This window comes from Scedosporium apiospermum (assembly GCF_000732125.1).
Source record: "Scedosporium apiospermum strain IHEM 14462 chromosome Unknown SEQ_SAPIO_0088, whole genome shotgun sequence".
NCBI lineage: Eukaryota > Fungi > Ascomycota > Sordariomycetes > Microascales > Microascaceae > Scedosporium > Scedosporium apiospermum.
Window position 1 is genome coordinate 1,368,209 of NW_015971789.1, and position 25,879 is coordinate 1,394,087.

The 25,879-nt window shown below is 52.3% G+C and overlaps 7 protein-coding genes and 2 pseudogenes across 7 annotated transcripts; 4 read left to right on the top strand and 5 right to left on the bottom strand.

Moving 5' to 3' along the window:
* Nucleotides 1-656: 656 nt before the first annotated feature.
* SAPIO_CDS3366 (Phosphogluconate dehydrogenase (NAD(+)-dependent, decarboxylating)) lies at nucleotides 657-2,748 on the bottom strand (the record flags this gene model as incomplete). Its single annotated transcript, XM_016786176.1, has 4 exons — nucleotides 657-1,532; nucleotides 1,612-2,167; nucleotides 2,273-2,419; nucleotides 2,735-2,748. 4 exons carry the CDS (start codon nucleotides 2,746-2,748, stop codon nucleotides 657-659), a joined length of 1,593 nt encoding a protein of 530 aa, XP_016644182.1.
* Nucleotides 2,749-5,840: 3,092 nt separating this feature from the next.
* On the top strand, nucleotides 5,841-8,002 carry SAPIO_CDS3367 (uncharacterized protein; the record flags this gene model as incomplete). Its single annotated transcript, XM_016786177.1, has 2 exons — nucleotides 5,841-7,745; nucleotides 7,814-8,002. 2 exons carry the CDS (start codon nucleotides 5,841-5,843, stop codon nucleotides 8,000-8,002), a joined length of 2,094 nt encoding a protein of 697 aa, XP_016644183.1.
* A 437-nt stretch (nucleotides 8,003-8,439) lies between these two features.
* SAPIO_CDS3368 (uncharacterized protein) lies at nucleotides 8,440-9,158 on the bottom strand (the record flags this gene model as incomplete). The annotated part of the gene is made up of 3 exons (XM_016786178.1): nucleotides 8,440-8,479; nucleotides 8,629-8,760; nucleotides 9,034-9,158. The coding sequence occupies 3 exons, from the start codon at nucleotides 9,156-9,158 to the stop codon at nucleotides 8,440-8,442; spliced, it is 297 nt and encodes a 98-aa protein (XP_016644184.1).
* Nucleotides 9,159-10,714: 1,556 nt separating this feature from the next.
* On the top strand, nucleotides 10,715-11,044 carry SAPIO_CDS3369 (annotated as a pseudogene; the record flags this gene model as incomplete).
* A 766-nt stretch (nucleotides 11,045-11,810) lies between these two features.
* Nucleotides 11,811-14,714, bottom strand: SAPIO_CDS3370 (uncharacterized protein; the record flags this gene model as incomplete). The annotated part of the gene is made up of 4 exons (XM_016786179.1): nucleotides 11,811-11,835; nucleotides 11,948-13,655; nucleotides 13,726-14,361; nucleotides 14,438-14,714. 4 exons carry the CDS (start codon nucleotides 14,712-14,714, stop codon nucleotides 11,811-11,813), a joined length of 2,646 nt encoding a protein of 881 aa, XP_016644185.1.
* Nucleotides 14,715-15,008: 294 nt separating this feature from the next.
* On the top strand, nucleotides 15,009-16,963 carry SAPIO_CDS3371 (uncharacterized protein; the record flags this gene model as incomplete). Its single annotated transcript, XM_016786180.1, has 3 exons — nucleotides 15,009-15,419; nucleotides 15,496-16,058; nucleotides 16,384-16,963. The coding sequence occupies 3 exons, from the start codon at nucleotides 15,009-15,011 to the stop codon at nucleotides 16,961-16,963; spliced, it is 1,554 nt and encodes a 517-aa protein (XP_016644186.1).
* A 661-nt stretch (nucleotides 16,964-17,624) lies between these two features.
* Nucleotides 17,625-19,314, bottom strand: SAPIO_CDS3372 (Hydroxymethylglutaryl-CoA synthase; the record flags this gene model as incomplete). Its single annotated transcript, XM_016786181.1, has 5 exons — nucleotides 17,625-17,765; nucleotides 17,825-17,956; nucleotides 18,033-18,976; nucleotides 19,053-19,155; nucleotides 19,258-19,314. The coding sequence occupies 5 exons, from the start codon at nucleotides 19,312-19,314 to the stop codon at nucleotides 17,625-17,627; spliced, it is 1,377 nt and encodes a 458-aa protein (XP_016644187.1).
* Nucleotides 19,315-23,012: 3,698 nt separating this feature from the next.
* On the top strand, nucleotides 23,013-24,161 carry SAPIO_CDS3373 (uncharacterized protein; the record flags this gene model as incomplete). The annotated part of the gene is made up of 5 exons (XM_016786182.1): nucleotides 23,013-23,073; nucleotides 23,163-23,469; nucleotides 23,573-23,814; nucleotides 23,890-23,960; nucleotides 24,030-24,161. 5 exons carry the CDS (start codon nucleotides 23,013-23,015, stop codon nucleotides 24,159-24,161), a joined length of 813 nt encoding a protein of 270 aa, XP_016644188.1.
* Nucleotides 24,162-24,791: 630 nt separating this feature from the next.
* Nucleotides 24,792-25,313, bottom strand: SAPIO_CDS3374 (annotated as a pseudogene; the record flags this gene model as incomplete).
* Nucleotides 25,314-25,879: the final 566 nt, after the last annotated feature.

Below are 25,879 nucleotides of genomic sequence, written 5' to 3' on the forward strand. Positions count from 1 at the left end.
GTAGAAGAGCAGCAGCAGTAGTAGTCTTACGCATTATTAGTTAGATCTTTTCCCTCGACACCTATTCTTCGAAGTGGGGAAAAAAATGGCTCCGAGATATTCTTAGGGAGGAAACGGTGCTTGGAATCCTAGGGACGGGGACACGAGTTGATGAAAAAAGCTAAAAGTGATAGCGTAGAGACGAAAAGAAAAGGCTCCTAGTTCACTTTTGGTCCCAGCACGAAAACTATAGATGGAACTGTTTTCTTTTTCTCTCATCTCTCGCAAGCTTAATTTGGCAGAACCTATCAAATGCAACTCACACGCAGGTGATGATACCAACATTACCCAATCCCACATCCATTGACAAAAAGTAATGTGCTGTTTCTTTCCGGGGCCCATCATGCAATTTATGTGGTCCGTTGTTCCTCTGTTTACTTCTTCCCTGCAACGACCCATCTCGTTGTCGAGGCCAGCATCTGAAAGCGGGGGGGGAGGGCGATCCAGTATGGAACTGGACCCGTTTCCCGCCCGCCCCTTCGAGCTGCCTGAAAAAATGTCTTTTTTTCCTTTCCCCCATTTAGAGCTTAGAGACAATGCGTGAAGGCGAGAGGCGAGATGTGCCTCCTTGCCTTCCAATTTATGCCATTGACTGCAATATGCTAGGGACGATCCATTTACGCCTGGTAAGTAGAGGCGGAGACATTGCCACCACGGCCGGTCCAGTTGACGTGAATGTCCTGGCCGACGGGGTACTTGGCGTTGGCAGCCTCGGGCTTGACGCGGAAGGTGTGCGCACCGAAGTAGTCACGCTGGGCCTGGAGAAGATTGGCGGGGAGATCCTTCGTCCTGTAGCCGTCGAACCAGGAGAGGGCAGTAGAGAAGGCAGGGGTGGGGATACCGAGGAGAGCAGCCTTGGCAACGACGTCTCGCCAGCCGGGCTGGGCAGTGTGGATGGCCTTGTTGAAGAAATCGTCGAAGAGGAGGTTCTGGAGATCGGGGTTCTTGCGGTAGGCGGCAGTGATGTCCTTGAGGAAGACAGAGCGGATAATGCAGCCACCACGCCACATGAGAGCGATGGAGGGCTTGTTGAGCTTCCATCCGTACTCCTTAGCGGCTTCTTGCATGAGCATGAAGCCCTGAGCGTAGGAGATGATCTTGGAGGCGTAGAGAGCCTGCTCGAGATCCTCGATGAACTGCTCCCTGTTGCCCTCGAAGGTGTTTGCGCGGCCAACGTACTCGAGCTTGGTAGAGGCGACGGTACGCTCGTCCTTGATGGCAGACAAGCAACGGGCAAGGACGGCCTCGGCAATGAGAGTAACCGGCATGCCGAGATCAAGAGCGTTGACAGAAGTCCACTTGCCGGTGCCCTTCTGGCCGGCCTTGTCGAGAATCTTCTCGACGAGAGAAGTACCATCCTCGTCGTTGAAGTACATGATATCCCGAGTAATCTCAATGAGGAACGAGTCGAGAACACCCTTGTTCCACTTGGCGAAGGTATCTCCAATCTCCTTGGAGGTCATGCCGAGACCGCGCTTCATGATGTCGTAGGCCTATAGGCGGAAATCAGTTACACATCCTGGCCGAGAACTTAACAAGGAATGAGACACAAGGCTCGGAGGAAAGACCCACCTCGCAGATCAGCTGCATGTCACCGTACTCAATACCATTGTGGACCATCTTGACGTAGTGACCAGCACCCTCATCACCGACCCACTCGCAGCAGGGCTCACCGTCGCTCTTGGCGGCGATGGACTGGAAGATGTCCTTGATGAAGGGCCACGCCTCCTCGTTGCCACCGGGCATGAGAGAGGGGCCATATCGAGCACCCTCCTCACCACCGGAGACACCAGAGCCGACGAAGCGGATGCCCTTGGCAGCAAGGTATCTTGTCCTGCGGTTGGAGTCGGGGAAGTGAGAGTTACCGCCATCAATGATAATGTCACCGCGCTCAAGGAGAGGGAGAAGGCTCTCAATCCAGTCGTCAACAGCCTTTCCGGCCTGGACGAGAAGCATGACTCGACGGGGCTTCTTGAGCTTGGAGATGAACTCCTCGGAGGAGTGGGCGCCGACAATTGGCTTGCCCTTGGCCTCGTTCGCGAGGAAGCGGTCGACCTTGGAGATGGTTCGGTTGAAGGCGCAGATAGTGAAGCCATGGTCGGCCATGTTCAGAATCAAGTTCTGACCCCTATACATAAGGTGTTAGAGCTTAAAGCCGGCGAAAAGCAAGTGTCGCGACCAGCCTTTGGGCGGCGGCGACCGGGGATAGAATTCCAAAAGGAAGATCACTTACATGACGGCAAGGCCAATAAGGCCGAGATCAGCGCTTTCCAAAGAGTCAGCATTGATAGGTCCACTAGTTGACGCGGTGTTTCGCGAATCGGGGGGAGACTGCCTTGCGCGACTGCTCACTTGAGAGTTCAAGTTGGCGAGTCGAGCTCTGGGATAGAGGGTAGCATAATTAATTAGGTATGTGGAGTTAGGCAAGAGGACGAAGCCTCGATTCTAAACTTCAGTTCACCCAAAGGAAAAGGACAAGAGTGCGATCAGAGTCTCTACTCGAATTGAGCACATGGGAGTAGCTGGGATTCGAGAAGAGCTTCTTTGGGAGGTTTCCACTGTGACATCAAGGAGCAGACGTCAAAGTTGGGCGGGGGTGGAGCAAGGGAGGGGATGGCGGGGTAAATTTTCCCATTGTCGAGCTGTCGTCGCCCATCACAACAGGAAGCAATTCAACGAGGGTGCGATAACTTACACAGCGCCAGACATGGTTAAGGTTTTATTAGGAACGTGGAATTGAATTTCTCGGGTGAAAAGGCGAGTGCGGCCAGCGGACTAGAAGGAAGGGCAATAAGATGTATGCTATGAAAGATGATGAGGTTGGAAGAGAGGTGGTCAAGTAGGAATATCGTGGGATGAGAACGGTTTGGAAAAGGCGAAGAAGATCAACCACGATCAGGTTACAGTTCAAATACTCTGTTGGGAGGAAAGGAAAGAGAGATAAGGTTGGGGAAGAAGTTCGAGAAGGAGCCATTCACCCAGGGCGATTTAAAAGCGGATATTTTTTTTTACCCCCTCGAGTCACCAATTTCACCTGCTTGTCCGGACCGGTTGCGGGGGAGGCTTACTCAGGCGAGCCTCAGCTTCAAGCTTCCGGGATTGCACCTTCTGAATGTCTGGCAATTGATGTTGCACCTTGGTCAGCGATGCGTTTGCTGGCCTGAATTGCTCTGTCAGTCGTTAGAGCCCAGTGCGATATCCAGCTACTCGACTTGTACATCGATATACTCTGCGCTACTCTTCACTACAAGTTCTACACTGATCGATCCATTTTCGGTACCTCTCCAACCCCGAGCCACAGATCACAGCTTAACCACGGCTCCCTGCCAGCACATTGACAAATCCGGTCAACGACAGCCTAGAGACACCCAGCGGCAGGAAACAAACAGTCTTGAAGCCTGCACGATTTCTCTTCTGTCGTCTGATTGCTCTTAGGATCCATTTGGTGTACCTCAGTAAATGGCGAAGCGTCAAATTGTGTTGAGCCTATTCAATGTTGTCTTGGTCCCGCTCGATGAGACTTTGAGATGACGCACAAAACGACCCAGTTACCCCAGGTAGCTGCCGTGTCGTCGGTGCAGGCTCCAGACCCAAAACAGCTCCTCAAACCTCAGTCCTGGAAAGGCACAGGGACACCTCACATCTTTGCGGATGTGTATCATGCTCTTCATGCCAGGTTCATACTAGCTTCGCCTGTGTTTGTCCGTCCCGTCGGCGAAGACTATTACTCATGGATGACTTGTACACCCAAGCTCCTCTCAAGGTCCAAGTCACGCCGTTGCTGGCATCTGCTGCTGGCTGCCATGTTTGCAGCTTAATTGTCTCTGACATCACCGCGCAAACAAGCCCGGTTGACTAGCACCCGTGGCTGCCGGAGCCGACTTGATTGCTGGCGATTACAATTTTCTCCCCAGGTCTCACTCCTTCGTTCAAGCAGAATCTCTCCCGCACTGCTAGATGCTGCATAGCCCCCAGAAAGTATCACCCCTCCCCTCCGAAACCTCCCATTGGATGGACAAGTTCCGTCTTAGCCAATACACACCTTCCAAGCCATGGCCTGGCCATGCCGCTCCTTGCTTCGTCGATTCAAACCCCTCTCGTTAGAACCGTGATGTTTCGTAACCAAGTCTATTTGTCCGCGGCGAGTTTGTCGGTGCTATCCAACTAAAACGCAACCGACCAAGGAACATCCGATTTGCGATATTTTTCCATCTCTTCCTTTCCTCCTCGCCCCAATCTCAACCCAGTTCCCACCACTCCTTCGACTTCCACTTACACTACGCTTGCGGAAGTCCGGGTAATTCTCCCGCTGGGGTGTATTTCTACCCAAGGAGATCCGGGCTGGATTACCCGGGCGGGAGAAACAGTGGAACTGCTAAACTGCTAAAGATGATGATTTCGAGAGGAGGGAGGCAAAAAAAAGGGTTTCCATGACACTGCACTAGAGATGTGAGCTCCACGTTGGCTTGATTCAGCACTCGCTTGTTGAGTCCTCAGTGTTAGTCAAATTCGACTAAGCTCCTCACTCGATTGACCTCTTGGCCCCACGCCGGTTCCCTTGCGTCTGGGAGACTGCCTGCAGGTAGCCCCCATCCTCCCCCATCCTTAGCTCTGGTGGGGTTACTTTTCCAGATGGGAGCGGGGAGCTTTGATGGTGGGGGTTCCGACACGAAACAGCAGGTTGTCCGAGCGATGTGAAGGCAGGGAAAGCCAGAAAAATATCTCAGTTGTAATTATGTCAGATTTGAAATGGCAACATGCCCAGGCGAATACATTTCCCTCACAATCTGGTTGGAGATCCCTCTCTATCGACCTGTCTTTGGACGTGGTTCGAGGCCTTCTACGACACTTGATCACGAATCTTCCTAGGGAAGCAGGTTTATCGTCTCCTTTCCTAAACTACTTCGTACGAAGTGAAGTGCACTACCCGTGGGCGACCAAAACTCTCATATCATTGATGTCTTGGGTAATGCGGAATGCCGCGCTGCCCCACTGCTTTGCGAGCAAACAGTAATATTAGATAATTGTGTCTTCAACCCGCCCCGATGAGGAGTACAGCATTACGTTATTATCTACGACTAGATCAATCTCTGTGAAGCACTAGACGTTTTAGTCGTGCCAATGGTCAGCTCCGCTTGGAATTGAGGGAAGCTTTGGTGGGGTCGTCCTTGAGAATGGTACCACCGACGACCGGAGAGTTACGAAGGAATTGAATTGAATTCTCGCAGGTACTTCGGGCATCGGATTACATAATTATGAACCGACAGGGTCTCCCTCCAACGTCATTTTCATGAAGATTCCACGTGACATCTCGTAGTCAGGTCATGGACGTGGCGCCTGCACCACATTCGAGCTATCTGTGGCGCAGGCAATTGAACGCACGGTTCCAGCTGGCAAGCGCGCATTCTCGCGTCCTAGTAACGGACGTGGCTGAAGCCAGCAAGAAAATTCAAGGTTTATTGACAAGAGCGCAGGCACGGTGAAGCCTACGTCGATTGCCAAACACAACGTCGTCTGACCCAGAACCTTCATCATCAAATCGGAGAAGGCGAGTGTCAACATTCGAAGATAGCCGTACGGGTTTCCAGCTCGCTGGAAATTTCCGTTCAAGCTCCACGGTGTCTGCCCAATCCAGCCAAGCTCGGGATCCTGCCTCTGCAACTGCTGTTGACTGGCATTCTATCTGGCTATCAGCCCAGACTCCGCCGAAAACCAAACCCTCGACAGCATCTCATATCCCAGCTACCTTACTTCCACCCCGAACAAGTCCCCTGAGACCATCTCTTCTGCGCGTCGACACGATGGATTTCAAATTCGGAGCTTCCAGCTCGACCCCTACGTCGAAGAGCGATACCCCCTCTACCACAGCACCCGCCTCTGGCTCCCTTTTTGGAGCTGCCACTGGGACGCCGACCTTCTCTTTTGGGACCTTGGGCGCTGCTTCTGCCCCTAGCGCCACTACTCCTGCATCAACTGGCACATCTCTCTTTGGAAACCCCGCCGAAGCCCCTAAGCCCGGCGGCCTCTTCGGCTCGACCCCGACTAGCAAGCCTGGCACCTCGGCAGGGGGCAGTCTTTTCGGCGGAGGCGCGACTACGACGTCTTCTGGCGCCGGAGGGTTGTTTGGAAACGCCCCATCCACTACAGGAGCAACCGGTGGCCAGTCCGGAAGCAGTCTTTTTGGCGGTGGCGCCGGCGGTGCTCCATCCGGAACCCCCCTCTTCGGCAAGCCTGCAGGAGCTGCCTCGACCTCATCCAATATCTTTGGCGGCGGTTCGACTACCCCCGCGGCGGCAGGAACGACTGGCGGTCTATTTGGTGGAGGTGGCAAGGCAGGCGCTGCGGCTAGCTCATTGACTCCTACCACTTCCGCCCCCGCCGGTGGCTCGCTTTTCACCCAGGCAACCCCGGCCAAGCCTCTTTTCGGTTCTCTATCCTCTACAACCCCTGCCGGAGCTCCTACATTGTCGCTAGGTGGAGCCCAGCCTTCACAACCGTCTTCGACACCGACCTTGTTTGGCGGCGCTGCTGCGAAGACTCCTACGACTACCACCGCCGAACAGCCACCCGCAGCCGCTCCCTCGTCGATCTTCGGGAAAGCCCCAGAACCATCTGCGCCTAAGCCTGCTGCCGCAGCCGGAGGTAGTCTCTTTGGACAGAAGCCCACGACTACTGCCGCACCGTCAACTCCTAGCTTGTTCGGCACAACTACGCCGGCGTCCACAGCTGCTCCCGCAAGCTCAACCACACCAGCCTTTGGCGGCGGTTTATTTCCCCAAAAGCCAGCGACGACTACCCCCGCCGCCGCAACCACCACTACTCCTGCGACCTCGGCAGCCCCAGCTGCCGGAGGCCTATTTGGCAAGGCCGGAGCAGCCGCTACAACACCGGCTGCGCCATCCGCTGGCAGTCTCTTTAGCAAGCCTACGACCACGACGGCCGCTCCGTCTACCACCCCCGCCACATCTGCTCCAAGCACCAGTCTATTAGGTGGGGCCAAACCGGCCGGGTCGTTGTTTGGCGCTACACCAACAACCTCTACCTCCCAACCCGCCACCACAGCGGCTACTACGGCAAGCGCCCCTGCTGCGGCTGCTGCGGCTGCTCCTGCTGCCTCCAGTCTCTTCGGTGCCAAGCCAGCCGCGGCAGCTGCGGATGGTGCCGCAAAAGATGGAGCTGCTGCTACTGCCGCCGCTCCTGCAGCTCTCGGTGCTTCTACCTCTGGTCCTCCATCTCAACTTCCTAGGTTGAAGAACAAGAGCATGGACGATATCATCACGCGTTGGGCCTCGGATCTCTCGAAGTACCAGAAGGAGTTCAAGGACCAAGCGAACAAGGTGGCCGAGTGGGATCGCCTCCTCGTCGAGAATGGTGAAAAGATTCAGAAGCTCTACCTTAACACCTACGAGGCGGAGCGCGCCAGCAACGAAATCGAGAAGCAGCTCATGGCGGTAGAGAGCCAGCAAGACGAGCTGGAAGCATGGCTTAACCGATACGAGGCGGATGTGAACGAGATGATCACCAAACAGGTCGGTCAGGGTGGGGACCAACTTGGTGGCCACGACCAGGAGCGAGAGCGAACCTACAAGTTGGCGGAGAAGCTCTCGCAGCACCTCGATGAGAAGAGCAGGGATTTGGCCACCATGGTCAAGGAGATTAACGACGTTTCGGCTACCCTGAGCAAGACCACTCGTTCCGAAGATCCTGTAAGTTTGAGAAAAAAAAATTTGACATAACTCCCTAAAGAGGTTATGGGCTAACAATGCCGTAACAGGTGAGCCAGATTGTCCGTGTCCTTAACGGACACCTTACGCAACTGCAGTGGATCGACACGAACACTGCTGCGCTGCAGGCCAAGATTACGGCTGCGCAAAAAGCGAACGGCACGCTCGGCAGCCAGCAGGGAGTGTCCGAGAACGACGCGGCGGAGAGCTTCTACCGTTCCTACATGGGACGCAAGTAGGAAAGAGCTTCGACGGTTGCAGATGGAGTTGCAGTCTACGGTGTAATTGGTAATAGGGGGAAAGATATCCAGTAGTGAAGCCGAAGGGAATGGCCTCTTCGGTCCATGAGGGTTTTAAGTGGAAATAAAATAGGAGGGATGTCATTTTTCTTTTTGTCCCTTTTCAAGAATCAATGAAGGCGGCGTCTTCTTTTCAGACGCTATGTTATATGCCAGTGTATTTGTAGGAAGGATTCGATGTAGTTTGAGAGGATATTACACAGAAAAGACGCTGATGATGATTTGGCATCGATTTTCTTCAAGTGGACATGATTGATATTTTTTGGTTGCTCCAGGTAGTTTCGAAATTGACCCTGTCGAGGCTCCAATCCTAATAAGTCGACATACACTTCGTTCCCTTTAAAAAAGAAAGTTCATTCGTCTATCTTGTTGACAATCTAGTTCTGCTCGCCACCCTGGTCCTTGGTGATCTCGTCACTATTCAAAGAAGGATCCGTATGGTTAGCCCGACTTTATTTCCAACAACAAACGTAAAAGGAGCACGTATATGTAGTCTCGAACCACTCCAGCAGGCCAGGGGAGGAGACTCTCTTTGTGAGAAATCCGAGGGGCCAGGGTGGACTCACATGTGGTCGGCGAGCTGCTTGAGATGCATCTGCTGCTCATCGAGCTTCTTGCGGAGCTCCAAAAGCTTCTCCTTCTCGCGTTGGCGGATGGCGTAGTCCTCCTGGGCACGCTCACGGCGCTGGAAAGCATCTCTATATTCGCAGAAGAAACCAATTGGTTAGCCTAAGTAAAGGGAAAAGAGAAAACACCAACTCCGAGCCCCCCATCTCTTGATGCTTTGCAGCAAGCTTCCCCCCAGCTAAAACCGCGCATGGGGCATCGAAAGCTATCCTCAGGGAATCCCATGTGATTGTGCCAGTTCCGCGGAGGCTTTTCAAGCACCTCGTCTCAAGCACCAGGAACCCAATTGATGCAGACAGGGATAGGAGGATTGGGGGTGTGGGAAGTTGATTGTTTCGACGTACCCAGGGCCTCCAGTCTTGGGAGGAGCTCCGGTCGCGCCCTCGGTCATGGCTCGGGCGGTGGTGCTGAAGGCAGCTCGGTTCGCGAAGGCGATGCGGGGCTTCTTTGCGATGGTTGCTCGGAACATTGTGAAGAAAAGGAGCAAGAGGTAAAATTGAAGGTGGGGGGTGTAGGGTGTTTTTTTGTGATCGTTCGTGGGAGGTAAATGAGGTGTGTGATGGGAATGGTTCGTTTTGTTGGAGGTTAGGACAAGAGGATTTTGCCTGCTTCTGGGAATCTTCGGTAATAACTGGGTCGATGATCTGATGGGGCCCGGGGTGAATGGAGTTAGGGGAATACATCAAGGTGCACCCTTGCTTGGCTTTGTTTTAATGTATCCCTGTAACAGCCACTGCTCCCTCGGCCTGAGGATCCCTCTGGTCAACCACGTCAACTCGCCCCCCATCGCAGAGGTCAGACCAGCAAGACGCCAAAGACACCCTTGAAGCCTGATGTCATGATCATGAGAGTTCGAGAGTTCTGGGCTTCCAATCTGGCAGCTCGATCTTATTTAGTCTACCAACTCCGATTCGAAGAGGGCGTGGCTCCCATGCGGAACGGGGAGAAATAAAACAAGCTTAATCCCTCGCTGCAAGTAATGCTGGCCGGGCGCCCATCCGTCGCCCCCGTAGCATCAATATCCCGGTAGACAGACATCATCACCGTTCAACTCTATTCTGCTCGATATTTTGTTGCGTTCTATAAAGTGGTCTCCAGGATGCAGAGCCATGGACTTTGGGAGCCGGCGGTACACTTCGTGCTTTCCTATGCCGAGCATTCCGCATTCTCGCCTGTGGCTCGCTCGACTACAGTGACACCGGGAGGACATCATGGCCATCCTGGCCGACCATTTGAGCCCTGGCCTCGGGCTTGTGACCAACAGAGGGGCGTGACAATATCATAAGGCGATTTGGTCCGTGGTCCTGGCGTTATTCCTACAATCTACCATCAGTCCAGTTGCGAGTCAAAACACCCTCTGAATAATAGAATCGCCCCATCCTGAGGGATTCTGATGAGATCAATGAAATGCGATGGTCACTCAGCCACACGACGCGTTATCAGATAGACGCGCCTTTTCGAAGCCGAGGCTACCAGTTGACGACACGGCACTGCCAAGTCTTCAATACTCAACAAGCACGCAACAGAGAAGTAGAGAGAGATCAACTCAATTCAGTTGATCCTGAGCCGCTTGGAGGTCTCGAAACAAGTGTGTCCCACGTGAGCTAAACGCCAATGACCTACGTCCCTCGAGCGCTCTTTGCTTCCAACTACACCCGTCTTCCTCTTTCTTCTTCTTCTTTTATCTTAATTTATTTATTTATTTCTCTTTGTGTCGACTTCGATGAAGTACAGAGTGCAATGTTGATGCCGCCCAGGCTCAGGAACCTTACTCTCCCCTGGAGGCCACCCCTTCGTTTTCATGGACATCGTCACCTTTATTCTTTGCCCTAGCCAAGACCTCAAGTATACTCACCATTGTCTGTAGGTCCGGGCTGTCGATGGAGAGAATCATCCGTGGCAGATGAGATGCTACTCGCCACAGTCCGGTTTGATTCCTGGTTTGAAGCCTCCCCGGATCTCACGCAGAAGTAAACAACTTATCAAGTCGTAGTAGCCATATTCACGGCCACACTCTATTAAAACATGGCGAGGTGGTTCCCTAAGAGCCATTCGCTAGGCAAGGACCAACTCTCGGATCCGCTTTACGGGAACCAGAAGAGTCCGCGCAATTATGGACGGATGGGGAGACCTATGGGGCACTCGACATGGCGCCTCTTGGGAGCCGAGAATCTCTTTCTCAACGTTGGCGGCATCCACCGGCCACATAGCCTTAGTAATTTGCCAGCCGGGCTCGATGACTTTGTCCCAGACATAGGGAAGGATAATCTCGCCATTAGGACCAAAAAGCTCAGACATTCCGCGTTGAACACGAGGTCCGATGACATCGACATGTTGGAATGCTTCCTTAACTAATTTTTCCATTCCCTGAAAGACGATGACTATCAGCATATCGCAATATAATGACAAAGGAAACCTACAGGAGGGGTTACGGAGGAGAGGAGATGCCACTCACAGCCCGGGTCTTGCAAAGATGGAACGGGAAGGTAAGTTTCCTGCCAATGGCGTCCTTAAACTTAATGGGAGCCTTCTCTGCCGGGCACTTCGCTTCCGCCTCGATCTTCTCCAGGGCGTCTTTCCTTCGCGATCCCCGCACCACCTGCCGCAACCACGGACAGCCACCAATCAACCTCCCACTCCAAATCTGCATTTGATGCAGTGTACCCTTCGACGTCCGGCTCCATTGAACCCTGGACGTGTAAGGATATACTGTGTATAGCTCGAGGAAAGACCAGTGTCACTAAGAATCGGGTTCAACCAAAAAGTCAATTGATGATCAAAACTTCAACTTGCCCTCCAGACTGACTTGTGTGCTGCAAGAACCCGTTTTTCTCCGATCGTGCTCAGACCGGGCTCCGCAGCTGAGTCATCCTGACGGCAAGTCCCGTGCCACAATGCCCTCTCGCTTGTACCTTACATATACATTTTTCTACCTCTCTTCTCCAAATCCTAGAAGCCTTTAGCCACAAGCCTTATAGCCTCTTCATATATCTAGAGCTTATGTCTATATCTCCCTTTTATGCTCTGTTGAGTTAGGTGGCCAACCTCTGAAGACTCTGAAGAGTACAGTATGCGCATCGATATTCATGACAGGATGGGCACACCTCATCTTTTGCTATGTTTAGTAGCGAGCAATGACATCTGCACTGTAAGATATATTAGCAATTCAGATCATTTTCTGATCGAATAGTCTATGCACATACACATGTCCAATGCGTGTACAGGGAGGGTTTCCGGGATAAACGACCAATTCCAGACATCGATGACGCCGACTGTTCTTCTAACACCGATTGTTCCATAAGTGGTCTCGGTGGATCAGGGCGTCTCACTTCCCCAGGTCTGGAGGTAGGAGATGAAGCCCGAATGGCATCAAGGATCTTCGTGAGGGGCAGAGTTGTATTACGGTAAAGACGTTCAAGCTTGCGCTGGCCCGAGTCTGTCCAGAGTGGAGGGTGGCCGGTTTGCGTTGCGTGCGAGCTTGGTCCCGAAGGGGAAGTGAGTGACTCCATCGCGACTTCCTCTCCGGCGCTGGCGGCCGCTACTATTACCGCAGCTGCTTCCTCCTTTTCCTTTTCCTTTTCCTTTTCCTTTTCCTTTTCCAGCTTTTGGCGTGCCTCGAGTTCGGCTTTGGCGGGTTGGAGAGGCGGCATGGCACTCCCTGTAGACTGGTTCATAGTTTCTTCCTCTAGCATCTTCTTATAAGCCTGTTCCTTGGCCACCTGCTTAGCTGCAGCTGCCTTGGCCTCCCCCACAGCCCTAGCAGCTTCTTCTGCATATTTCACAGCCTCCTCTTCCTTTTTCTTCGCAGATACCCTAGCTTCTCCCACAAGCTTCGATTCCATCTCAAGACGCTTCCTAGCAGCTTCTTCAGCACATATTATAGCCTCTTCGTACTTAATGGCTTCTCTCTGGAAACACCTGAGTTCTTCCTCTCCGATCCCCCTCTCAGGTCCCTCGTGACCCTTCCTTTCTTCTTCGATCGCTTCGTAAACCGCCTGCTCCGCCTCTCTTCTTGCCTCCGCAATCTCTTTCTGGATTTTTTCTTGTGCTAGCTTCATAGTCTCAAGCTTCCTGGCGAGGGTTTCCTCGGTATCCTTGCGAATATTCTCTTCCAGTTCCCGCAGCTTCTCGACAGCTCTCTTCTTCCGTTGCTCTTCTCGGTACAACTCAAGCTCCGCCTTCATTTTGAGAATTTCGGAACTCTCGCTCGGCTCTGTCATGGTCGCATCCCAGGCAGTCTTGTCCTCGTCAGAACCGCCCGTGTATATTTGGATGGTTTCCGAGCTATTGTCCACGAGTCCAATTTCCGAATCGTCGACATCCTGTCCTTCGAGAGCGAGTGCCTCGTCGGACAGCTTAGGCAACTCCGCCAAATCGGCCGTGTTTTGGTCTTTCTCGTCTTCCGCTTCTTCGGCATACTCGACGACCGAGCTATGGGACGACAGCGAATCCAGTCCAACTGCGTCTTCAAATTGGCGTGGCATGGCGAATATCGCTAGCTGTTCATGGTGACGCATCACATGGCGTTTAAATCTCTTCGCTGAGACCTTCACAACCGGCGGAGCTCCGTCCTGAAGCAGAGCCTTGCCCTTTGGGTTCTTTCTAGACCAGAGAGCGACAGCCCAGTCATCGCAGAATGGACAATCGTGAGCCATAAAGGTGTCACGGGTATCCTTCCCGACTGCCCCGAGGGCTAGCAGCTGTTGATCGGAGAAGTTGCCGTGCTCCTCGACAAGATGCAACCGAAGCTCTTGAGAAGATGCTGGGGGGATGCGGTCGCATAGAGCACATCTGTACAGCGCCCTATGATGAACCATTTCATGTTCAAACCACGACTCGCGATCACCAAATAGGCTGTCATCGCACTTCTTATCGCCATAAGTGCAAACGTAAGCCTTTAGGTCGCGGAACGCATGGCGTATGGGGATGATGTTAGTGCTTCTGCGGAGGAGAACCTCAAACGAGACTGCGAAAGGGATGTGCTTACTGCCATGCTCGCTCATTTTTGAACGACTGAAGAGTAAAGCATATGGGACATTCAAAGGGCTCATCGTTCGGGGATAAATCTGCCAGAAGCGGTAATTTCAGTCGCGACACCGAGTCATCGCTGACGGTTGAAGCACTCATTATGGAGACTGCATCATCTTCCTCCTCCTCCTCCTCGTCTTGAAAGGAAAGTAGAGAGTATTGGGCGGGAGCCTGGAATGTCGATGCCTTGCTCGAAAGTACCTCTGTTCCTGGATTCACTCTACCGTCTTCCGTGTCGTCGTGCCCCAGGCGCGCCCTGTGATCACGGCAGTACATGATAAACTGCCGCCGATTTGCAATGGCCCGGCCGAGCCGCTTATATTGGATTTCGTCGAGCTTCGGGTACTTCACACGCACGTGTTCAATGTCGTACATATCTGGAAATGAGAGCCGGGTGGCTCGCAGGGCTTCCTTAAACTTGTCGCGAGGGCTGGCCTTTCGGACAAGAACTCCGATGCGTAGAAGAGATGTTATGCTCTGGTTGATGATGTCCATGATTACGCCAACCTCGTCGAGAGGTTCTTCATCACTTGTAGCAACCTTTCCTTCATGAAGATCTGATCCGAGCCTATCTATCTCGGCATCGTCTTCTTCTTCTGACGGATTCTGGATGCTGTTTTTAGGGGACTGTAGAATGTGCTCGACTGGTGATATCGCTACCTGGTGAGTGATTCGTGCGACACTGAATATGATTGATCCTTATGAGGATGGGATACATACGATCTTGAACTCCTTCGTCAATGTCATCTAACTGGCGTAGGATCTCCTCGCGTATATCCGTGGCGTCTGCTGCGGAAAGTCGACTGTCCAGGGAAAGTTTCGAATTTGCCTGGCGGAAAGCCCCGAGGTTCCCTCCCCACAGAGCGAACCGGTGCATCGCGTCTTCGATAGATCGACGGATGGAAAGAGACGAGGCATCATCTTGCTCTAGCCTGACGACAAGTTGCAGTAACTCCTTAAATTGTTCCCTGACATGCCCACTCCGCCCCGAGATCATGGGCCTGTCGTCACCGTCCATCTCACGCGAACCAAAAAATCGAGCAAGTGAAATGGTTTTGAGATCACAACTAGTGGTATATGCATCAAGTAGACGATCTGACATGCGATTTTATCGTTTCCCCGCGCATGGCGGGAGCAGGTCGATAGATGATTGGGTATCAACCCATGCCGTGCAGCCTGGTCTCGGTCTGCAGGATATCTCTACCATTTCACCAGCCAAGAATCTCTTCTCTCAACCCGTTTAACTTTCTCCAATGCCAGGAGGTAGCAAAACAGCCAGGAATGCTCAATAATGTCAGGCATAGAGGTTGTAGGTCTCGTTCTCGGAGCGTTCCCGCTCGCCATCGTGGCTCTGGAAAAATACCGCGAAGTGGCCATCCGTTTTGGCATGTTCCTGCACATCAGAGTCGAGTACAAGCACTGGAAGGACGACCTCAGGTTCTACGAGATTGCTTTCAAGCGGCACCTCAAACAGCTCCTATTGCCCCTTATATTCGACGACTCGAAGACTAAAGTGTTGATCGCAAACCCGGGCAGCGAGGACTGGAAAGATCCCTACGTTGACACCCTGCTCAAGAGAAGATTGAACGAGGCCCATGAGCTGTATCTTGGCTATATTGACGGAATCGGCCAAGTCATGGACGAAATAAACAAGCACCTAGCATTGGACTCTGAGCCGGTCCAAGAGATAATGAATTCACCGGTGAGCAGCAGCAGCAGTCGTGGATAACATCGCCGATTGTAGAGATAGAACGTAGAAATAACGCCAGCATTCTTAGCCACCTTCGAAAAGCTCTACGCGCATTAGAGCCGCGGTAAGGAAAGACGGTCGCGCCTTTCAACGATACAAGGTCAAGTTCAGCAACGGAGAGTCTGTGCGAAAGAGATTGTTTGACAAGATAGGTGACTATCTCGGCAAGATGGAGAAGCTGTTGGTGACAGGCGACGAAGAGTCTCGTCTGGTCCAGCAACGGAATCTCGCACTCGAGAAGACGTTGGTTGATTCGTCTCTCTGCAGCTTCTGGATCACGGCGAAGAAGCTGTTCAGGGCTCTAGCGTCGACATGGTCGTGCCGATGCCAACATCACGACGCCAGGTTACTCCTCCAACACCGCGACGCCAAGGAGACGGAATTCGATATTACCTTTACAAAGTTTGAGCCTCCTTGCGGCTGGGAATTACACCGAACAAGAGTATCCAGGTCGGACGAAAAACCTCACCCTCAAGTTGTCGATGAGGATAATGCAGTTCTGGCGGTGGCACCAAAACTCACACGAGCGAAGCCACTCCAGTCATCCATACGAACCAAGGGGAAGCAGAGGGCCAGGGTTCAGTTTTCGGGGTATGTAATCTCGATGTATTCTTATTCTTAGTAGAAAATGTTAGCGAGGAAGAGAGGGTAGAAAGAAATAGGCTAACTCATAGCCCAGGACCTCGACATTGACGGAAATTTGTACCGTCAAAAAAACCATCACTCTCGGTGTAGTAGCGAGACCCATATCAAACCTATGCGCTTGTTTCGTCGAGCCGCAAGGTCAATGTTGTGGCTTCCTCCCGGCGGAAGACTGCCAATATTACGTTTATTCAGTTTCACGGCAAACCGCGAGCTCTTACTCGTCCGTGACTCTTGGGAATATCCTCCGACGAGAGGTTTCTCCCCCTCCTAGTAGAGCCCAGCGTTACGCCCTCTCTCTCATCCTCGCGTCGTCGTTTCTACAGCTCCTCGAATCTCCATGGCTTCCCAGGACCTTGGAGAAAAGTGACGTGCTCTTCCTGGGGGATGGGGGCAACCCGAACGTCTATTTGCTAGACCGGCCCCAGGTAGTCAAGAATTTCGCCCCGAAACCAGACGAAGAGTCATTATCGCTCAATTCCGATTCCGGGCGAAGCCGCACATACGCCGATGCGCTGAAGCAGCTGGGCATAATACTGTTGGAACTCTGCTTTGGAGATACTCTTGAGCAGCAGCCGTACAGAAAGAAGTGGCCTGCCGGGGAGACGGAAACGGAAAAAGCCGGTTACGACTTTCTGGCTGCTAGTGAATGGCTGGATCATGTTAATGGAGAGGCCGGGTTGGATTATTCTGACGCCGTGAGCTGGTGCCTGTTGGGCCGGTCGAGCTCGACGCCGGATACATGGAGACATGACATGCTACGGAAAGTAATTCAGCCCCTGCAGCGCTGTCGCGATTATCTGGGCGAAGGCGGTATCTGTATACCAGCGAGTCTAGCGTCTGAGCAGAGATAGGCGGTGTACAAAATCAAATGCATCTATGTGAACGGCGTATCGGAAGAGAGCGGGATATAAGCAGAGGAGGACCTGCAGTATTGGCAGAAGCATCCGTCAAAGTTCCCTTCCTCAGGTTGCTGCCTACTCTGCCCTTTAATCACTCGTAACCGAGGCCGGTACCCGCCTCTGTTCTCGGCCTGGTATACGATGGTGCTGGGCATAATACCATTAACAGCATACAGAGTGATCGACAAAGACGCTGTTGACGGCTTCAAATTACGTAGACCGAGACGTGACTACGCTGACTGCATGCTGCGGGTTGTATGCATATGCCGAGCTGTTAGATATAACAGCAATATCTAGTCCTGTATAACTGGCGAAGCCTCCGAGAGCTTAACCCACTCCTTTAGAGCGATCGGCATCCCGAAGGGAGATTGCAACTTGAAAGAGCTTTTTGTTTCCCAATGCACATTCACTGGCTCCCTCTCTCTAGTTTCCCGCGGCTGTTTCGGCATTCGATTTCGTTTTTCATAATGCCAGTTCAACTAAGCTTGACTGACGCCAGGCACGAAAAATGGCAGCAAAGAGTGAATATTAATCGCATCAGTCTACTCGTATCTAGTCTTGATATGCGTTTTTCCTTTGCCTTCTGAACCAAGTGGACTCTGGACGCTATCGTTCACGCATCCTTTATGGCATAAGCCCTCCGATAAACTTCATCGATGTTCTCCAGGTAGTATGTCCCAGGCGCCAGGGAAGCTATATCGCCCTCGGGCTTGTAGCTCTTGCTTCCATAGGCTTTCATCCGGAGAGTGCAGGCCTGCGTGCGATTTGGTTAGTACCTTTCACGCGAATAGGTTGTCTTTCCCAAACTCTCACCTTTTCATACTCCTCAGGGGTTGAGATGTATCGCTGCTTCAGACGATCCATTAGATCGATTTCTTGGACCAGCTTCGTCATATCACCAGTAACTCTCAGGCCGAAGAGAGTGCTGGCAGCACCACTTCCATACTAGCATGTCCGGTCGGGTCAGTACGATCTCCTTGGCTTGGGGGCTATTCGATGGACGGGAATTTTAGCCACTTACACTGAACATGCCGATGGTTTTACCTTCTGCATCAGCAAGATCAATGTTGCTGATCAAGCTGACGAGGGACATGTAGAGACTGGCGGTGTACATGTTGCCGCACAAGGAGGGCGCGGCGATACACGGCTCGACTCGCTGCTTGAACAAATCCTTAGTCACAGCCACGAGGGCTCTCTCCAGTGCTTTGTCTTTCAAGGATTCTTCGTATCCTAGCTTGCGGAGATCATCAGGGATCCCCTCCCAGTCAGCATCATCGGCCGATCTCAGACAGTCATTGTACTTCAGTCGACCGTACGACTTGCTGACCAGTTTGCAGTTCGGAGTATGAAAGGCCATGTAGTCAAAGAGGTCAAGGACATTCTTCGGCGCGCTGCTCTCGGATCCGTCACCATCGAGCTTGCTCCTACTGGCGTCCGCACGACGGAGGAGATCTTTGTAGCACCCGTCTAGGGCACTAAGGTAGCAGACAATGGATTCGTGGCCATTGACGATGGGGAACTCAACTTTAAGGTCGGGTTTGTAGAAATCGTATGTGTGGGTCATATAGACACCCCGTAGGTTGGGTTCGAGGGAAAGTAGGGCATCTGGACCAACAAGCATAGCAACGCAACCGGCGCCACCAGTTGGACGCGAGGAAGCCTCCTTATAAAGGGCTATGTCCGATGTAACGACGATGGCATCTCGGCCGTCCCATGAACGAGACTCGACCCAATTGACAGCGTTGAACAAAGCATTGGTGCCGCCATAGCAGGCGTGGACTGTATCAACACCTTCTAGACTCGTGTTGCCAGATGGCTCGAACAGCGTTGTGAGAACTGATTTGACAGATTTGGCCTTGTCGAAGAGGGACTCGGTGCCCACCTCCAGACGTCCAATGGAGTTGGCATCGATATTGAACTTGCGGAGCAGCGAAGACACGGCCGTCAGAGCTAGAGAACAGACATCTGTAGAGGGTGGTGAGTGAGCTCGGTGATCACCCTCGGAAAAAGATAGTTGACAATTACATCAAATAGAACTTACCTTCTCTATCGGTACAGAAATTCATATACTGGAGGCCCAGTCCAATCGTATATTTGCCGGCTGAGACGCCCTGATGCTTCTCGAAGAGAGATTGATCCAGGCACTTTTCTGATCAGAGACCAAAACTGATATAGCCATTCTCAGGGGAGATGGGGAGGGAGGAGCTTGGGGATTTGGAGGTGAACCTGGAACTAGATGGCTTTACCTGTGCCGGGACATAGATTTCCATGGCCTTTATGCCAACATTCTTGGGATACGGCATCGTCAAGGTGCTAAGGTTGTTTCCGACTGGACTTACGAGCACGATTCTTGCCTCAGATGAATCAATGGAAACAAAAGAAAGAGGAAGAGGGTGTAGCTATTCGTCGGTGCCTGGCCGAGATTTTGTGGGCCCCTTGAAATACGTTGGGGGCCTGAGTTGGCCCCGAGCTCCGGAAGGAGAAACGTATCAATTGATCGGAGCAACATTGAAGCCGTCATCCTCCTGCTCTGTGGTTGCACACACATACAGATGCGTTTTCACCTTCATACGCAGCCACCCGAGCCGTGCCGCGGATAGCACGGAGTGTATCTGACTCCAGCTCCCGTCTGGTCATCACATCCCGCTGATATGCAGCCGGAGCATGCTGGGTGAAAAGCGTGAAGAGCCTGCATTTGGAAAAGAATCGCTGGGTGCTGGGCGGCGATAATGTCAAGCGAAGAGTTCCTCCTGATAAGAAGGAAAGGGAGAGTATGTGCCTGTGCCGGCGTGTGTTTAACGCCATGGCTGGGTCCCCCAGCTGAACCGGCCAAAAAAAATCTTGATCGTGGCAGGGATCGAACCTGCGATCCTGTGCGATCCTGCTGTAAAGCACATGCCTTAACCACTGGGCCACACGACCGTTCCGCCTGATATGCGAGCAGTTTCCTGGAGGGTTGACCAAGCGTTTCGAGTATCTCGGCACGAACATTAAGGGTGTCAAGTTCCTGCTGGTGTACTCGTCAAAGATAGACGGCCCGTTCTAGCACAATTCAACCTCAACATCACCAACAGGAATCTGGAATCTTCATACTTCAAATCTCAGGGACATCCAAGCCATTTTCCCAACTCGATTCTCCATCGCCCGTAATGCTTATCTTTGCACCGACGCGCCTGGTCCTGAGACATTCGTCATTGGGCTTGGGAAGAGACCCTCGAACTAGGTGATGAGCATCTCCACGGGGGATGAAAATCACTAGGCATTTTCGAGTGCGTCTCGGTTTGCTCTTCTCGGATCTAGATGCTGTGAGAATTTATGAAGTAGTCATACCTCTGGGGTAGGAACGTTCTGGAAGGAAATGCACAACCGCTGGTTTCTGTCCTAGGAGTGATTCCGATATCGAGATTATAAGAGCTGAGAGGTTATCGGTTCACGAGAGCCCAGTCAAGATGCCTGCCGAATAAGGACGGAGGGAGTCAGCAGTGTGCGAGACTTTTCCCGAGGGCTGCCCGCTGAACCCGAGAACCGGTTGAGGTACGTCCCGCACTACTGAGGATGGACAGGACATTTGCCAATCGTCATCCCGAAGGGCTTGATTGTGCATGCTGGGTACCGCCGCGTAAGGATATTTGGGTCCCGACGCTCATGAATGTAAACTGCAACATTGGAAGGGGAGGAAATTCTGCCTGGGAATGTGGCCTGTAAGATCGATCTATCGCGGCCCATGCATACTTTTCTTCCTCCCTCCCTCTCGCTCTCTCCCACTCTCTTTAATGGGGACAGGAATTCTCGTCGGCTAACAATCCGGAGACGTGATCTAGTATTAATGTGTGGCGGTTCGTTGGGATGAAGAGCTTGGGTCAGGATGCGACGGTTGTGTGTTACGAAGCACATTTTGAACAAAATGCGGGATGTTCCCACAGCAGGTCGTCACCATGAAGCGGCGATCGATTGCGATATTTAATACTTGAAATTATGGCTGTCACAATCTCTACGAGACCAACAATATCTAACGCTTTGTGAGCAGCCACTTTACGGCGACGATGCAGACCTGTTTGCATCACAGGAATCAGCATTTTGTTTCTCAAGGCAGGCAGGACCAGGGTGTGTGAGAATCGCCTGACTGCGCGAACTGTGGACTTCGAACACGAGAGTCAACAATGACATAATCATCAAAACGTCAATCGCAATTTGAAGAGCATCTGTGCTCATTTCACATCTGCTTGGAGACTGAGTTGATATTCGAGCCATCCTATTTCATATGAGCAAGAGATGACATACTTCGAGCTACTCCCCAATCATCATGCGTGGACTTGTATAGGTCTCAGTGTTTAAAGAACTTAGGAGAATAAAAATGTATTTTTACACGGCTCAGCCGACGTATTCGTTCAGCTGGATCTAGTTACTCAACTTCAACAGCTGAGTCGAGCCAAGGGACTCTGTACTTCAACGACTTTCTCACGTTACATCTGCAGCTGCCGATTCCGAAAATTTCGAAAAGAACTTCGACGATAAAACCACCAGATCAGGCCAGGCAACAGAGGCAAGAGATGGGTATGAACCTGATCCAATTTGAGCATTGAACTCTTGAGAGCCCGAAACCTCGATCACGTAAGCATATAGAGTGTGAAATTCTGGAAGGGCCACACTGTGTTTCCCCTCCTCTTTCAAATTATCCCGTTCCTTCAAGGGTATCGAGGGTGACTCCAACATTTTGAAGTCTGAGCAGCTCTCGAGTGATGATGCGTTTGATGTATTTACTGGCTGGATGGTCAACAGCGGGCGGTTAAGGGGCAACATGTAGTGGAGCAGTAGCCAGCAGCACCATTGATCGACCCCTCCCCCACTTGCAACATCCTCAAAGCTGCACCACCTTGCCAGGCCGGGCCAGGCCAGCCATCCGTAGTTCTGGCCCACTGGCCTGGCCTGACCTCCGCTGTGCAATGTGCAATGTTCAGTGCGCAATGCCAACAGCACGAGCCTGCGGTGCAGTTGACTGATTTGACGGCTGGCCTGCCTAATCATTGATCAATCAGAAGTAGCCTGCACTGGACTTGGTAGCACCCATCAATCGGATCAATCAAATCAAATTAGAGCCTCCCCCCTCTGTAATTTGAATATTGACCTCCTTCCAAGTCCACGTCGACTCCTTCACCCAATTGTCGTCTCGACAAGGAAAATCCCCAACCCTCTCACTACCTCACGCGCTCCTTGTTTTCCCTGACCTCCCCTCAACTTCTCCCCTGAACAACACATCTCCATCACCCTCTCATCCAATTTCTCCCACCACGTCGATTTATTCCCAAACAACCACGAACTCTCTCTCGCATCGCCGTGCACCGAAGTCCACGCCGACTGTTTCCCATTTACCTGCACACTCCCCTTTTTCAAGGTACGTCGTTGATATCCACTAGACATCTACATATCCAAGTTCGCCAATCTCCCCTCCCCTCCCTCTGTCGTCATCGCCAGGCTACACATCTTCCCATTCCCTTCGAAACCCGCAAATCGACGCTTCCTATTTCGGAGGTTTTGCAGGCGAGCCATTGTCCATGTCGCGATTCCCCTTTGCACTGTCAGAACTCGGCTGCTCCTTCCTTTGTTCCCATTGCTTTATCTACAACATATTTCCCCCAAAACCCCACCACAAGCGGGGATCCCATCAGCCTTAACGCCATCTCTTTGCACCTCCCCTCCCGACTCTGTTTCCTTCAAGAACCCACACCCAAACACATCTTTTTCCCAACGAGCATCCGGCTCAATCCCAGACCAGAACACGCTGTACGCAAACTAACTGCCATATTCATCCCCTTTCCCTTTTCCCGTTTCCTCTTACTCCATACGAGTACATCCCACCCACCTAGTCCTTCTGCGCCTTGTTTTGAATCCCGCGTTTTCTACTTCAGCCTTGATTCGCAGTCGCGGACCCATCTCCATCTGAAATTCGCTGCTAACTCGACTGATTTGATAGCAAAATACCAATTCCGACACTCTAGCCATCATGGGTAACGAAGATGCCGTCTATCTTGCCAAGCTCGCCGAGCAGGCTGAGCGCTACGAGGGTAAGCAGAGCCGCCTTGCCTTTCAATCGCGACATACCATCCGCGCCATCAAGTCCCTAGGCCGCTAACACTCGCTCGTATCTATACAGAGATGGTCGAGAACATGAAGATTGTCGCCTCCGAGGACCGCGACCTTACCGTTGAGGAGCGCAACCTCCTTTCCGTTGCCTACAAGAACGTCATTGGCGCCCGCCGTGCCTCGTGGCGAATCGTCACGTCCATCGAGCAGAAGGAGGAGTCCAAGGGCAACTCGTCGCAGGTCAGTCTCATTAAGGAGTACCGACTCAAGATCGAGGCCGAGCTCGCCAAGATCTGCGATGATATCCTCGACGTTCTTGACAAGCACCTCATTCCCTCCGCCACCTCTGGCGAGTCCAAGGTATTTTACCACAAGATGTACGTCCATTCCCGATTTTCTTTCTATCTGTTGGCTTGCCTTGTGTCTGCATCCCATCGGCCGACCATCTCGAATGTGCCTTCCTAACGTACTGGTATATAGGAAGGGTGACTACCACCGCTACCTCGCCGAGTTCGCCATCGGCGACACCCGCAAGAACGCGGCCGACAAGTCTCTTGAGGCTTACAAGGCTGCCACCGAGGTTGCCCAGACCGAACTTCCCCCCACCCATCCCATCCGCCTCGGTCTTGCCCTCAACTTCTCGGTCTTCTACTACGAGATTCTCAACGCTCCTGATCAGGCCTGCCACCTTGCCAAGCAGGCCTTTGATGACGCCATTGCAGGTTAGTATAGATCGCTAATTCGTTAGCTGTTTGCTGGATAAGAGCCGCGTACTAACAATTTCCCCCCCTCCACAGAGCTTGACACCTTGAGCGAGGAGAGCTACAAGGATTCTACTTTGATCATGCAGCTTCTTCGCGACAACCTCGTAAGTTTACCCCCATTTAACTGCATTCCTGAAGAGGTAAAAATCGGGTGACTGACTCGCGTGTGCTAGACGCTCTGGACTTCCTCCGAGGCCGACAACGCTGGCCCTGCTGATGCCCCCGTCAAGGATGAAGTTCCTTCTAATGAGCCGGCCGCCGCCCCTGAGGCTGCCCCCGAGGAAGACAAGAAGCCCGCCGAGTAAACAAACGGCCCACCATCATGCGACCTTATTCACTTGCGGTCTTAATCGGGAAAAAAGGGGTGGACTGGTGTCTACGGAGTGTGGACTTTGAGTTCCCTTGTTTTGTAAGCTTCGGCATCGATTAGGCAAATACACAGACACGTTTTTCTTCGGCGAGGTTGTCGTTCCCGTTTTCCTTGTTTTCCTTTTTTTTTCCCTTACCTCTACGGAAATCGGCAAGAGCGGCTAAGGAGGGAGCATTTTTGGAGGCCAAATTCAAAAGGGTGCTTATCTCTTAGATGACTCTTTATCCTAACCCGTCTGGACAAAAATAAAAACAAAAGATACACCACAGATGCCCTCGATAGGGACTAAACTGTTATTATTCAAACATACTCTCTCCGTTAGCTCCCCTAAGTGACTATGAATGCCAGTGCGCCGCGCCAATCTATGCGAGTAGTCGTATATAAAATAAAGTAAACCAAGTAATTCTCGCCGCTCAACGCCAGCCTATCCCAAGTCGTGTAACGTGGCTCATAGTGGTGACCCCTTTTCCAAGATGTATCTGAAGATAGGGTCCTGGGCATAAAAGAAAGAAAGAAAAAGAAGGAGAAGAAGAAGATAGTAATCGCAAAATAGTCATTCATCTAATCACTCCTCCACAACAGCAAAGTGCACGCGCAGCCACAAGCTACAATCGCTGCACCCCACCACAAGCTCCCCCACCTCGGCAGCCTCGTCCAAGTCCGCCTCGCCGAAAGCGAAGCCCCGTTCGTTACCGCACCTACAAGCCCTAGACCACGTGACGGAGTCCTCGTCATACGCGAGGTCGTCTAGATCCACGGACTCTACGCCCGTACGGAAGGTCGCGTCGGGATCATCTTCGGCGGCTCCGTCGATAGTATTGGTGATGCGGAGGGAGGCATCGTAGGATGAGCGTGCGGCGGGGTCGGAGAGGGTGCGGTAGGCGGTGGAGATTTGGTCGATTGTGTAGACGGCTGTGGGTTGGCGTCTGTTGCGTTTGTCTGGGTGGTTTTGGAGGAGGGCGCGGTGGTAGGCTTGTTTGAGGAGGGAGGTGGGGTTTGCGGATGCTGTGAGGAGGGAGCGGGAGAGGGAGAGGATGGTGTAGTGCGTTGGTTGGGTGTGTTTCTTTGAGGTTTGACGGGAGGTCATTGTAAAGACGAAGCCGACTTGGGCTTAAGTTGGAGGATGTGAGAGTGTATTTCGAGGGCTGCTGCTGGCTCGCAGCCGTGCCAGGAGTCGCCCCAATTGGAGATTAGTCATTAGCTGCTCTACAGCCCCCTCTCACACCTTCTACTGCCACCCTCGCAGCTTCTTGCCTTCCAAGAGCTGCTGCTAGTGCGCAGTTCTGCCATCGCTCTTTCCTAGTATTCCCATATTCCAGTATTCCCAACTCTTCTATGTATGGATGGCATCAGGGATTACAAGAGTCTCCAGCCATGGCATTCGAATCCACTGTTAAACGGGGATCAGAGCTAACATGTCGTGTACTCCGAAGTTATCAGGCTTTGCGTTCCGCTTCGAGCCATCCTGATGGAAGCGAGATTTGGAGATTCCTTGTATGTCACGGAATGAGGTCCCGACCACGAAAGTGGAGCTTGCTTAAATAGAGAAAGCGCAGCGAGAATTATTCAACCGACTCATGCATTCTTAACAGTCTAAAGGTAAAGATGTCTAGTGGTAACAGCGTATTATACAAGGCCCAGAACCGATGAGCC